The 14,878-nt window shown below is 40.3% G+C and overlaps 1 protein-coding gene across 1 annotated transcript in view; it reads left to right on the forward strand.

Annotated features, from left to right (window-relative positions):
- Positions 1-14,878, forward strand: part of LOC126263677 (peroxisomal acyl-coenzyme A oxidase 3-like) — a 173,848-nt gene that overhangs the window by 116,757 nt on the left and 42,213 nt on the right. The window contains exon 10 of the mRNA XM_049960792.1: positions 9,978-10,132. Coding sequence (XP_049816749.1) covers positions 9,978-10,132 — 155 coding nt within the window. The remainder of the gene's footprint in view (positions 1-9,977; positions 10,133-14,878) is intronic.

The following is a 14,878-nucleotide window of genomic DNA, read 5'->3' on the forward strand; positions in this document are numbered from 1 at the left end:
CGCCTCCTCCTCCTACGGACATCGACACATCGCCCATGTCTCCTGTTATATCAACCAGACTTGCTGCAATGGGCAGATTGGTACACGGGGCCCCAGCAGATTCGACCCCTACATCTCCTGTCATCTTGACCCGTTATCATCAGGAACACTTCCGTCTGTAAGGGAAGCCTCCACCTTGAGACTTTACGGCCAGTCAAACAATGCCTATGGACATTAGCAATCTACAGGCCACCTCCATCAAGACCAGTGCAAAAATTTCCAAGGGGGGAAAAGTGTTGTGACGCGCCGATCATTCAAAGTGCCGCTGCGCAATTACACACGTCCTCTACATGCAGCACTGTCTGCCAGCCATGCAGCAGCCGCGCCACCTAAGCGGCCAACCAGCCAGCGGCCGCTAGACTTGGACTCAGTGCCCATTTGAATGTTATCGTGTTCACATGTCTTGCTTGGTCAACTTACTCAGTGACTTACATGTGTTGTGTCATTTTGAAATATATGTGTTCAACTTGACATTATAACACATATACACCCTCTTGCTCATTAGAAGATTCTTATCAAAAGACTGTAAAGTTGAACAGGTCACACCAATACTCTGGAAAGGAAATAGGAGTAATCCACTGAATTACATGTCCACATCACTAACATTGATTTGCAGTTTGAAAATATACTGTGTTTGAACATTATGAATTACACTGAATAAAATGATCTGTTGACACACAGTGAGCAAGGATTCAGAAAATTATATTATTCTTGTGATACAACTTACTCTCATCAAGTGACATGGGATATCAAATTGATTCCATATTTCTAGATTTCCAAAAGGCTTTTGATACCATACCTCACAAGCAATTTCTAGTCAAATTACAAGCCTATGGAGTATCAACTCAGTTGTGTACCCTGACTCATGATTTCCTGTCAGAAATATCGCAGTACATAGTAATTGATGGAAAGTCATCAAATAAAATAGAAGTAATGTCTGGTGTTTTTGATATAAGTACATGCCCCTGCAAATAACTACAAGAAAAATCAAACAATGGAAAATACAGGATAGAATATAACAATATTATGAAAACAGAAGTTGCTACTCGCCATATAGCAGAGATGCTGAGCTGTAGATAGGCACAATAAAGAGACTGTCACAAATGAAGTTTTTGGCCAGTAAGGCCTTCATTAACAATGTCACACACACACACACAAAATCACTCATGCAAACACAACTCACACACATAACTACGGTGTCAGGCAATTGCAACTACACTACGAGCAGCAGCACCAGTGCATGATGGGAGTGGCGACTGGGTGGGGGTAAGCAGGAGGTTGGGGGAGGGAGAGGGAGGGATAGTATGGTAAGGGTGGTGGACAGTGAAGTGCTGCTAGTTAGACAAAGAGCAGGGGGAGGGGGAAAATAGTGGAAAAGGAGAGAAGTAAACAGACTGGGTGTGATGGTGGAATGACGGGTGAGTAGTGCTGGAATGGGAACAGGGAAGGGGCTGGATGGGTAGGACAGTGACTAATGTAGGATGTATTGCAGGGAAAGTTCCCACCTGCGCAATTCAGAAAAGCTGGTGTTGGTGGGAAGGATCCATATGGCACAGGCTGTGAAGCAGTCATTGAAATGAAGGATGTCATGTTTGGCAGCATGCTCAGCAACAGGAAGGCCAACTTATTTCTTGGCCCCAGTTTGTCGGTGGCCATTCATGCGGACAGATAGCTTGTTGGTTGTCATGCCTACATAGAATGCAGCACAGTGGTTGCACCTTAGGTTGTAGATCACTTGTCTGGTTTCACAGGTAGCCATGCCTTTGTTGGGATAGGTGATGTTTGTGACTGGACTGGATGGTGGTGGGAAAATGTACGGGACATGTCTTGCATCTAGGTCGATTAAAGGGATATGAGCCATGAGGTAAGGGGTTGGAAGCAGGGGTTCTGTAAGGATGGGCAAGTATATTGTGTAGGTTCGGTGGATGGTGGAAGACCACAGGGGGAGGGGTGGGTAGGGCAGTGGGCAGGACATTTCTCATTTCAGGGCATGATGAGATGTAGTCAAAACCCTGGTGGAGAATGTAGTTCAGTTGCTCCAGTCCTGGATGGTACTGAGTTACAAGGGTAATGCTCCTCTGTGGTTGGACGATGGGACTTTGGGAGGTGGTGGGAGACTGGAAAGATAAGTTATGGGAGATTTGTTTTTGTTCAAGGTTGGGAGGATAATTACAGTCTGTGAAGGCTTCAGTTGACCCTTGGTATATTCTGAGAGGAACCGCTCGTCACTGCAGATGTGACAATCAGAGGTAGCTAGGCTGTAAGGAAGGGACTTCTTGGTATGGAATGGGGGGCAGGTGTTAAAGTGGAGGTGTTGCTGGTGGTTAGTAGGTTTGATATGGACTAGAGGAATCCTTCCTAAAAACACAGAATCCTAAACCCCTCACCTGGTTCAGATTCATTGATGACATCTTTGCGATATAGATCGAGGGTGAGGACACCCTATCCACATTCCTCCAGAATCTCAACAGTTTCTCCCCCTTTTCTTCACCTGGCCCTACTCAACTCAACAAGCCACCTTCCTAGATGTTGACCTCCACCTCAAAGATGACTACATAAGTACCTCCATCCACATCAAACCTATTAACCACAAGCAATACCTCCGCCCGTTCCATACCAAGAAGTCCCTTCCGTACAGCCTAGCCACCAGTTGTCATCACATCTGCAGTGACGAGTGGTCCCTCTCAGAATATACTGAGTGTCATCTGAAGTCTTAACAGACTGTAATTATACTCCCAACCTTGTAGAAAAACAAATCTCCCATCCGTTATCTTTCCTGTCTCCCACCACTTCCCAAAGTCCCACCGTCCAGCCGCAGAGGAGCATTACCCTTGTAACTCAGTACCATCCATGACTGGAGCAACTGAACTACATTCTCCACCAGGGTTTTGACTACATCTCATCATGCTCTGAAATGAGATATGTCCTATCCACTATCCGTTGCTCCCCCAGATGACACCCATCATCCACATTACTTTCCCGCTCAATTTTGTCTGACAGGACAGGATTGAGATCGCGCCATGTTCAGTACCTTTCTGTTAACTCTCCAGCAGTTAGCTCCAATCATTGTTGGCTTTCAGTTGCAAAAGATACATTTTTTATGGAACATTATTATAGTCTGGAGGACACCAGTCATCCACCCGAGCTCTGCTGCCACAACCTGAAACAAAGTAAGTCTGTATTACTTTATTGCTTTCCTAGATTCAATTGATCTTTCATGTACATAAATTTGGACTTATTGAAAGTGACTGCAGTTACCTGCTGTGTTACCTAGTATTCTCTTTATTTTTAGATTGTGGAAGAAATGTCAAAAGCATGAAAATCTCGGACAGAGTTTAGTAGAGATCCTAATGTATGGTTGGAATGGTTCAATGAGCGGAGTGATGAAGATGCTTGCAGTGATAGCGCTGACTCAGAGACTGAGGACTGTTCATGAAAGCGGTCATGATTCAGGAACGGAACAAGAAGTGCCAGAGAATGATGAATATGAGTCACAGGAAGAAGTAACTCAAGAGGATGCATTTCTTTTAGGGAAAGATGGAATAACTAAATGGAGGAAAAATAAATATCCTACCATTGTTAGAAGCAGATCTTGTAATATTATTCTGCATTTGCCTGGACCAAAAAATCAAGCTCATATAAAAAAGACAGAAACAGAAATTCTGAATTTGTTCTTGTATGAAAACATAATAAGCATTATCGCAACATGCACTAATATATCCATCAGTGAAGTTAATGGTAACTTCTCATGGGAAAGGGATGCTAAAGAAACAGATGCAATAGAGATCAGAGCTTTCATTGGTTTGTTATATCTGTGTGGATCTTTGAGATGTTCTAGGAAGAGTATATCAAAATTGTGGGATAACTCAGAGGGAAATGGACTTGAATAATGTTATTTTTGCATAAGTGATAACCGATTCAGGTTTCTGATGAGATGTCTTAGGTTTGATAACACCCGTGATGGAGGTGTTCGCAGAGAGACTGACAAGTTGGCTCCTATCAGAGAGGCACTTGAACTATTCAGGGAACAATTGCCAAAAATATTTTTCACCTATTGATTATCGCACTGTTGACGAACAGCTTTTGGCATTTAGAGGAAACTGCCCATTCCATTCAGGCAAACCAGCAAAGTATGAGTTAAAAGGGTTTGCTTTGGTTGATGTAAAAACAGCTTACACTTTGAATTTAGAACTGTACGTCAGTAAGCAACCAGAGGGACTATGTAATGCCAGTAATTCAGCTGAAGATATTGTTCTTCGAATGGTCGAACTGTTTCAAACATTAGAATATATTATACTTTGTGTGAATATTAAATGTATTATATTTAGATTTAATAAAAAATCATAAAGCCAATCATAAAGACAGTTCAAAGTATACAAATAGACCACTTGCTTTGTGGATGACACCTGTCATCCGCGTGGGTAACCATGTTACGAATTTTCACGCGAGTAATGCAGGGTTAAGAAGAAATTAATGTTGATAACAATAATAATATAAACAATTTAGGAGACAATCTGAGCAACCCTCTTAAATTGGTTGCAGAAGATGCTGTCATTTATCATCTTGCAAAGTCATCAAAGGATCAAAACCAATAGAAAAATGATTTGGACTAGATATTTGTATGGTGCAAAAAGTGGCAATTGACTCTAAATAATGAAGAGTGTGAAGTTGTCCACATGAGTACTAAAAGGAATCCACTAAATTTTGGTTTCATGATACATCACACTAATCTAAAGACTATGAAGTCAACTAAATACTTAGGGATTACAATAAAACATAACTTAAATAGGAACAATTGCAAAGATAACGTTCAGAGGAAAGCAAATCAAAGACTATGGTTTATTGGCAGAACACTTCAAAAAATGCAGCAGGTCTACTAAAGAGATTGCCTACACTACACTTGTCCATCCTCTTCTGGAGTATGCTGCATGGTATGGGATCAGTATCAGATAGGATTGATGGAATACATCAAAAAAGTTCAAAGAAAGGCAGCTCATTTTGTATTGTTGCAAAATAGGTGAGTGTTACTGCTAGATAGACCAGATAAACAGCTATTAGCATCTCACTTAGACAGTGAGCTGACATCACTTAGTTCCAGTAAGATGGGTGTAGAGCAATTATGGGCAAAGTTTAAGGAGATTGTAAATCATGCTCTGAGTTATGTGCCTAGTAAGTGAATGAAGGATGGGAAAAACCAACCATCATATGATAATGAAATTCAGCAGATGCTGAGGAAGTAGATGCTGTTACATTCTCAGTTCAAAAGGGACTGCACAAATTATGACAAGCAAAGGTTAGTAGAGATTTGTGCATCTGTGAAAATGTCTATGCATGAAGCATAGAACAACTACAACCATCACATCTTAGCAAAAGATCTGGCAAAGAACCTGAGAAAATTCTGATCTTACATAATATCACTAAGTGAATGTAAGGTTTCCATTCAGTCCCCTGTTGACCAGTCTGGTGTGGCAGTTGAAGGTAGCAAAATGAAAGCCAAAGTTTTAAATTTCACATTCAAGAAATTGTTCACACAGGAGAATCATACAAACATACCATCATTTGACCATCGACAGGGTCCCATACGGACGACATAGTAATAAGTATATCGTGGTAGAGAAACAACTGAGAGATTTGAAATCAATAAATCACCACATCTGGATGGAATCCCAGTTTGATTTTACAATGAGTACTATACAGCATTGGCCCCTTACATAGCTTGCATTTATCATGAATCTCTCACCCAGCACAAAGTCCCAAGCGATTGGACAAGAGTGCAAGTGACTCCAGTTTATAAGAAGGGTAAAAGAATGGACCTGCAATATTGCAGACTTAACTTCTGTTTGCTCCGGAATCCTTGAACATATTCTTAGTTTGAATATAGTAAACTTTCTTGAGACTGAGGAGGTTACATCCAATGATCACTCATGCAAAACTCAGCTTGCTCTTTTCTCACATGATATACTGAAAACTGTGGATGAAGGGCAACAGGCAGATTTCATATTTCTAGAATTCCAGAAAGTGTTTTACACAGTGCCCCATTGCAGGCTTTTAATGAAGGTATGAGCATATGGAAAAAGTTCACAGATATTTGAGTGGCTTGAAGCATTCTTAAATAATAGAACTCAGTATGATGTCCTAGATGGTGAGTGTTCATCAGAGACAAGGGTATCATCAGGAGTGCCCCAAAGAAGTGTAATAGGACTGCTGTTATTCTCTATATACATAAAAGATTTGGTGGACTGTATGGGCAGCAGTCTGTGGTTGTTTGGTGATGATGCTGTGGTGTATGGTAAGATGTCAAAGTTGAGTCACTGTTGGAAGATACAAGACAACTTAGACAAAATTTACAATTGCTGTGATGAATGGCAGCTAGCCCTAAACATGGAAAAATATAAGTTAATGCAGATGAGTAGGAAGGTAAAACCTATAACATCCGGATACAGTTTTACTAGTGTCCAGCTTGACGCAGTCAAGGGTACTAGCAGTAATAGGCAGCCCAGGTGGCTGACTGGTGGGATAAGGATATCCTGTAGAACAATGTGGGAATTATCTCAAAATGTTAGAAGTAGTCACTATCAAGCTACAGTAACACATTACAAACAGTATTGTAAGGTGCTTAAAAATGTTATTAGGAAGGCAAAGAGTGTGTGTTTTGCAAACAGGATAGCTAATTCACAGGATAAAATTAAACCCATTTGGTCAGTTGTCAGAAATGGGTGGTTTGGGCAATAAGTGGTGTAAGTTCACAAACCTCTTGTCAACCCCTGTTCACGAGTCAGGGTATTCTGACATTGGCCTCTCAGTATATACGTATATATATAATAGGGAAACATTCCACGTGGGAAAAATATATCTAAAAACAAAGATGATGTGACTTACCAAATGAAAGCGCTGGCAGGTCGATGGACACACAAACATACACACAAAATTCAAGCTTTCACAACCAATGGTTGCTTCGTCAGGAAAGAGGGAAGGAGAGGGAAAGACGAAAGGATGTGGGTTTTAAGGGAGAGGGTAAGGAGTCATTCCAATCATGAGAGCGGAAAGACTTGCCTTAGGGGGAAAAAAGGACGGGTATACACTCGCACACACACACATATCCATCCACACATATACAGACACAAGCAGACATATTTGAATGGAAGGTAGGGGTGCGGGGTGTCGGTGGGGTCAGGAGGTTGATGGAGTCAGGGGAAAGGTTTTGTAGGGGGCCTAAGGTTCTGAGGATTCCTTGAAGCTCCGCCTGGACATCAGGAATGGGATTACCTTGGCAAACTTTGTATGTGTACCTCTGTCCTATCTAAAGGCCTCACCTTCAGCCCCACTCCCAGATTCAACCAAACAGCCCTCGTCAAAGATTTACTGTCCTACACTCGTACTCTCTGCTGGAAATATCACTTTGCCACGAAGAAAAATGATCCTGCCTCTCAGTCCTTCTTAAAAAACCTTAATCCTACTCCCAACATCACCACTGCTGAAGCCCAAGCTATCCATGATCTGAAGGCTGACCGTTCCATCGTCACTCTTCTGGCGGACAAGGGTTCCACAACAGTGGTACTTGATCGTCGGGAGTATGTGGCTGAGGGACTGCATCAGCTTTCAGACAACACTATTTACACATACAAAGTTTGCCAAGGTAATCCCATTCCTGATGTCCAGGCGGAGCTGCAAGGAATCCTCAGAACCTTAGGCCCCTACAAAACCTTTCACCTGACTCCATCAACCTCCTGACCCCACCGACACCCCGCACCCCTACCTTCTACCTTCTTCCTAAAATTCACAAACCCAATCATCCCAGCCGCCCCATTGTAGCTGGTTAACAAGCCCCCACAGAACGTATCTCTGCCTACGTAGATCAACACCTTCAACCCATTACATGCAGTCTCCCATCCTTCATCAAAGACACCAACCACTTTCTCGAACATCTGGAATCCTTAGCCCAGTCAATTACCCCCGGAAACCATCCTTGTAACCACTGATGCCACTTCCTTATACACAAATATTCCGCACGTCTAGGGCCTCGCTGCGATGGAGCACTTCCTTTCACGCCGATCACCTGCCACCCTACCTAAAACCTCTTTCCTCATTACCTTAGCCAGCTTCATCCTGACACACAACTTCTTCACTTTTGAAGGCCAGACATACCAACAATTAAAGCCATGGGTACCAGGATGGCCCCCTTGTACGCCAACCTATTCATGGGTCGCTTAGAGGAAGCCTTCTTGGTTATCCAGGCCTGCAAACCCAAAGTTTGGTACAGATTTATTGATGACATCTTTATGATCTGGACTCACAGTGAAGAAGAACTCCAGAATTTCCTCTCCAACCTCAACTCCTTTGGTTCCATCAGATTCACCTGGTCCTACTCTAAATCCCATGCCACTTTCCTTGACGTTGACCTCCATCTGTCCAATGGCTAGCTTCACACGTCCGTCCACATCAAACCCACCAACAAGCAACAGTACCTCCATTATGACAGCTGCCACCCATTCCACATCAAACGATCCCTTCCCTACAGCCTAGGTCTTTGTGGCAAACGAATCTGCTCCAGTCCGGAATCCCTGAACCATTACACCAACTACCTGAAAACAGCTTTCGCATCCCTTAACTACCCTCCCGACCTGGTACAGAAGCAAATAACCAGAGCCACTTCCTCATCCCTTCAAACCCAGGACCTCCCACAGAAGAACCCCAAAAGTGCCCCACTTGTGACAGGATACTTTCCGGGACTGGATCAGACTCTGAATGTGGCTCTCCAGCAGGGATATGACTTCCTCAAATCCTGCCCTGAAATGAGATCCATCCTTCAGGAAATCCTCCCCACTCCACCAAGAGTGTCTTTTCGCCATCCACCTAACCTTCGTAACCTCTTAGTTCATCCCTATGAAATCCCCAAACCACCTTCCCTACCCTCTGGCTCCTACCCTTGTAACCGCCCCCGGTGTAAAACCTGTCCCATGCACCCTCTCACCACCACCTACTCCAGTCCTGTAACCCGGAAGGTGTACACGATCATAGGCAGAGCCACGTGTGAAAGCACCCACGTGATTTACCAACTGACCTGCCTACATTGTGAAGCTTTCTATGTGGGAATGACCAGCAACAAACTGTCCATTCGCATGAATGGACACAGGCAGACAGTGTTTGTTGGTAATGAGGATCACCCTGTGGCTAAACATGCCTTGGTGCACGGCCAGCACATCTTGGCACAGTGTTACACTGTCCGGGTTATCTGGATACTTCCCACTAACACCAACCTCTCAGAACTCCGGAGATGGGAACTTGCCCTTCAGTATATCCTCTCTTCTCGTTATCCGCCAGGCCTCAACCTCCACTAATTTCAAGTTGCCGCCGCTCATACCTCAATTCGTTGAAGCCGCTCACCACCAGGAAAGTCGCAATCTCCAGTCTTCGCACCAGAATACAAATGCTTGGGGGCTAACTTCCAAACACATGCTCAAACTTTCATTTGAATTTTGTGTGTTTCCTCCCAAGCACTGGTACACTAACTCATCCTCCAAAAGAAACAAACTGGTGTGTGAAAAAGGCCAATTTCAGGCAGTGAATAACAAACATTTCCATTCTGTATTTGGAAAAACCATTTCAGTGGTGGATTCTAAACACTTTTATAGATCCAAAAATGCAATTTTAAAAAAAATCGATTTTTTGAATCCAAAGATAGTACACCTCCTCTTAAAGTACACATAGCAGTATACAACATGTTGCTAATGGCAAACACCTCTTGAAAAGGATAAATACAGCTGTTTTGAGATGGTTATAAATGAAATAATTTGGATACAGTAACTGTTGGTGGCTCTCTTGTATTCATCAAACAATAATTTTCCTTTAGAATTATCTTTCAAAACATAAGGTTTTAATAATGGTATTTTGGAGTTACAATATGTGAAGTGATTGTATGTTTTGCATTCATTACACAGCCTTACTCTCTGCATATGAATGGCTGATATGTTGGTTGCTAGTAACAACAGAGAAAAAACTGGATGCATTGCTAAAGAATGGAGCTGATCCTTTCAGTGCAAAGAACAATGCTCAAGTGTTTCATGCTAGAACACTTTCTCTGGCATATGCAGAGGTAACCATACATACTTTTCCTTTTGGAACTTATGTAGCAGATATGTAATTTTAACAAAAGGACCCCTGAAAAGTCCCACCCGTGAGTGTTACTAATTTTGTTATAATTTTCTGTGATGTATTGTTTCATGCTGATAGTCTCATTATTTGTTTGTTTATTTGTTCTGTGTAACCCTGGGACCTTGTATTGTTTTCCTCAGTGATATGAGACTGATGAGAATAAGAAGTTAAACATGCAGTAAATTTTTTTTTACATAAAAAATGCAGCAGTAAAGTTACACAGCTGGTAAATGAAATTATGTATCAAAATACTGCACACACACAGAATGCTGAAAATGTCAGCAGTTGTTAGATGCCGAAATGACAAAACACTGAGTGGCAATCTTAATATATAAAGATGTAAACAGTACATGGTAATACATTCATAGATTGTGGTACATAATATACATACATATTATTTATTTATTTATTTTATTTCATTGTGAATTCTGTTGATCCTGATAGCAATGGAGTTGCAAGGTATGGAACAAGTCAGTACTTTTACAATGTCAACAATAGAGCAGCACAAAATGTGGTTAATTCATGATAAAACTCATTGTAACAACATGGGACAGTAGAAGAAATAAAAACATATTACATGCATTAGAATTAACACTTATGTGTACACATTCAGATTAAAAATATCAAAGCATTTGAGCAACAATATAACATTACAGCAACAAATAGTTTCATTTATGCTAATAGTTTCATTTATGGCTAACTCAGTTGTATAATAAAAACTTGCTCCTGTGCACTAAAAAATTCACTAATGAAAAGAATGAGTTTTGTGTTAGGTATTCCTTCAGTTTTCTCTTGAATTTTGGTGTTTAAGGATCAAGACTTTTAATGACACTGGGCAGAGCATTGTAAATTTTGATGCCTGTATAATTTACTCCTTTCTGTACAAGGGTATAGTTTGACTGATTACTACGATAGTCCTCTTTTGACCTTGTGTTGTGCCCACGATATTCACTATTGGTTTTGAAGAAAAAGTGGTTTTTATTAATGAAACATACAAAGGAGTATATGTACTGAGATATCATTGTAAATACCTGTAGTTTCCTAAACAGATTCCTGCATGAGTACCTTGGTTGCACACCACTCATGATATGTATAGCTCTCTTCTGAGGAATAAAATTTTTTTGCCAAGGGTTGGTTGCCCCAAAAGATGATACCGTAAGCCAAAAGTGCATGGAAATATCCGAAATAAGCAGCTCCTATGGCCATCTTATGTGTGGTTGATACAATTAGGCGTACGGCAAATGTTGCAGAACGTAGCCTTTTTTCTAGATCTAGGATATGGTGGACCAATTTAGCTTGCAGTCTATGTAGACACCCAGGAACCTAGCTGAGTTGACTTGCTTTATTTGTTGTCCATTACATTCTATATTTATATCCCCCAGTTCTTTATGTGCCATGTGAAACTGTATATAATGAGGTTTTTTTTATATTTAGAGAGAGTCTGTTACAGCTAAACCATTTCAGAATGTCATCAAATGCAATGTATGCAAATGTTTCCTGGTTTTTCCCTGTTGCTTTGTCAACTAGAAGAGAAGTATCATCAGTGAATAGGGTGAACTTGCTCACTGACAAGGTGCCGTGTGGGAGGTCATTTATAAATATAAAAAACAGCAGGATCCCGGTACCGAGCCTTGAGGCATTCCAGTGTTGACTGTGCCCTACTTGGGTAAAGCTACTTCCACTACTGTCAGTAATTATTACCCTTTGTTTCCTGTCTGTAAGATAGGATTTAATCCATGTTCCCATTATTCCACTTAACCCATAGTAGTCTGCTTTATTTAGCAGAATTTTGTGGTTGACACAGTCAAAAGCTTTGGACAGGTCACATAGGATTCCAATTGGTGCCAATTTTCTGTTAAATGATTCGAGAATTTGACTGCTGAAAGAGAAAATAGCATGACCAATTGATAGGCCTTGCCGGAAAACCAAAATGACATTGACTAAGGTTGTTATGGCTGTTCAGGTGGTTAACAATTCTCCTGTATACCATTTTTTCGAGGACCTTTGAAATACTTGTTAGCAGTGATATTCAGGGGTAGTTTGTTCCATCAGTTTTTCACCTTTCTTGAAAAGTGGTTTCACACAGGCACATTTTAATCTAAGTGGAACAATACCTTGTTTTAGGGATTCATTAAAAATGTGACTAAAGACTGCATTTATATAGCTATGATAGTGCTTGATTATCTTAGTTGAAATATTATCAACCCCACAAGAGTTTTTTGTCTTCATCTCTCTTATTGTTATGGGGGTTATGTGCAGCTGACAAACTCTGGCATTGTTAGCTTTATGCAGAAGTGCTATTGCATCATCCACTGAGCCTTCACAGCCATTTTTTTCTGCAGCTGTTAAAAACGCTTATTGAAGGTATTAGCAACTTCCTCAGTATTTTTATGATATTTCCATCCTGAATTAATTCTATGTCAGTCATGTACTCTACTTTTTTACCACTCTCCCTTTTTATAACTTTCCAGATGGTTTTTGATTTGTTGTTGGAGTTATCAATTTCAGATGTTATGTACACAGTTTTGGATTTTTTATTACTCTTTTTAAAATATTACAGTACAACCTATAGTCCTTCTTTTTGATGGGATCATTAGATAACCGTAGGGATTCATATAAATTTCTTTTTGTTCTACAGGAAATTCTGATCCCTTTAGTAATCCATGGTTTCTGTTTTGTGGCCTGAGGATTGTTTCTCAACCAATGTTTCAAATAATGACATGAACTCATTAGAGAACAGATTAAATTTTTCATTAATATTCCCCTCCATGAATAGAGGGATCCAGTTGATCTGCTGTAAGAGAAGGTTGAAGATTTTTAAGTTATCATTATTGAGTGACCTGACAGTTTTAAATCAGTGTTTAGGTTTATCACAGAGTTTGATATCATTTACTGTAAGCAGCTGACCATCATGATCTGACTGACCATTGAGAATTTGACTTACAATAATACTGCTGCTTCTGGATCTGTCCAGGAATATATTATCAATTAGGCTCTTACAAGTGCTAGTTACTCTAGTGAGAAAGTTAACTACTGAAATTAGGTTAAATGATTTCATCAGGTGTTCTAGTTCTCTTCTGCTGTTGTTTGTAGTTAAGAATTTAATATTAAAATCACCCATGATAATTAAACCCTTGTGTTTGGAATATATTTGGTTCAAAAGTTGTTCCATATGGTTTATAAAGATACATATTTTCCCTGCAGGGGCCCTGTAAACTGCCAAAATTATAACTGACTTATTATTTGTAGTAATTTCGGTTCCACAGGCTTCAGACTGAGAATCTACACTGTAAGTACTTATGTCAAGAGATTAATATTTTACACTAGTTTTAACATAGATTGCAGTCCCTCCTTTCTCCGTTATGGATCTGCAATAGTTGGCTGCTAAAGAGTATCCATCAATTTGACACATTTCAGTTCCACTTGTCACATGGTGTTCTGTAAGACTTACTTGTGCATGGCTCACAGATTCAGCATCGATAATGCTGAGATTTAGAAGCTCCAGTTTGTTTCTGAGACCATTGATGTTTTGGTGGAACACAAAGGGTTTACTGCTATTGGTATTTCTTGGTTTGTAGCTACACTTCGATAGCTTAGCATTTCCCCATAAACTTGGACTGTTAAGTAATATGTTACACCTTGGATTATCACCAGTCTTAATATTTAGCTAAAAAAGTCTTAGAAACAGATTTCTGATGTTCGTCTAATGATATTGACCATGTGATTATCTCTTGAGGCTTATTTCCTGTTTCACTCAGCGCTTTATTCACTACAAGTCATTTTCCCAGGCCATTTAGATGCAGTCCATGAGTTATGTGAAATCAGCAGCCAATATTGTTTATATTCACTGTAGTAACTTTTTTGAAGTATTTAGCAATTGATTCATATTGCTCATTAGCTGCACTTATTTCATGATTCATGCATGACCATTATGGTAGATCGTGATGATGCGGGATGTTGAGAACAACAACATTAGTATGAGTTAAGTGACTCAAACAAGCCTTTAGTTCCTGACAGGCATTTGATGTTTCATTTTTAAAGATATTGTTCGATCCTCCAACTAGCACAACATAATCATTTGTGGTTAACTTGCTGACTTCTGTTGAGTTCGCATGTTTCCTCAGTTCAGTTAAACCTGCACCTGGTTCGATGAATCCCGTAGCAGCAATCATTGTAGATGCCTCATTTAGTTTATGAGAGACAATTCCACACCCATGGCTGTCGGCAATAAGAATCAGTTTTCTTCTTGATTTTTCTTCGTTGGAACTTTGAGATTTTGGGTGATGGTGTTGGGGAGTAGTGTTGATTGGAATGATTATCTTCAGAGCTGTTATTCATCTTAGAACCACTTATTTGAAAGTCTGTCATATGCCAATTAAGTGTGCCTTCACCCATAAATTGTGATGAAAGGGTTTCATCACTGTAAACACTATAATTCTTAGAACTGTTTTTCACTTGTATGATTGGCGAGCACTTATTTGCAATGTTTATATCAGAAGTCTCAGAGAGATCTGGACTGCTGTTCTTATTGAGTCTGCATAATTCACACTTCCACACTTGTATGTAATGTACATTATTCTTTAGTGAGGGGTCTAGTTTACCACATCGATAATGAAATGTGCTTTTGCTCTATGCATCTAATATTGAAACAGCTGTACAATATACAGGGGAACTAGAATATTATCTT

Source organism: Schistocerca nitens, chromosome 6 (assembly GCF_023898315.1).
Source record: "Schistocerca nitens isolate TAMUIC-IGC-003100 chromosome 6, iqSchNite1.1, whole genome shotgun sequence".
NCBI classification, from domain to species: Eukaryota; Metazoa; Arthropoda; class Insecta; order Orthoptera; family Acrididae; genus Schistocerca; species Schistocerca nitens.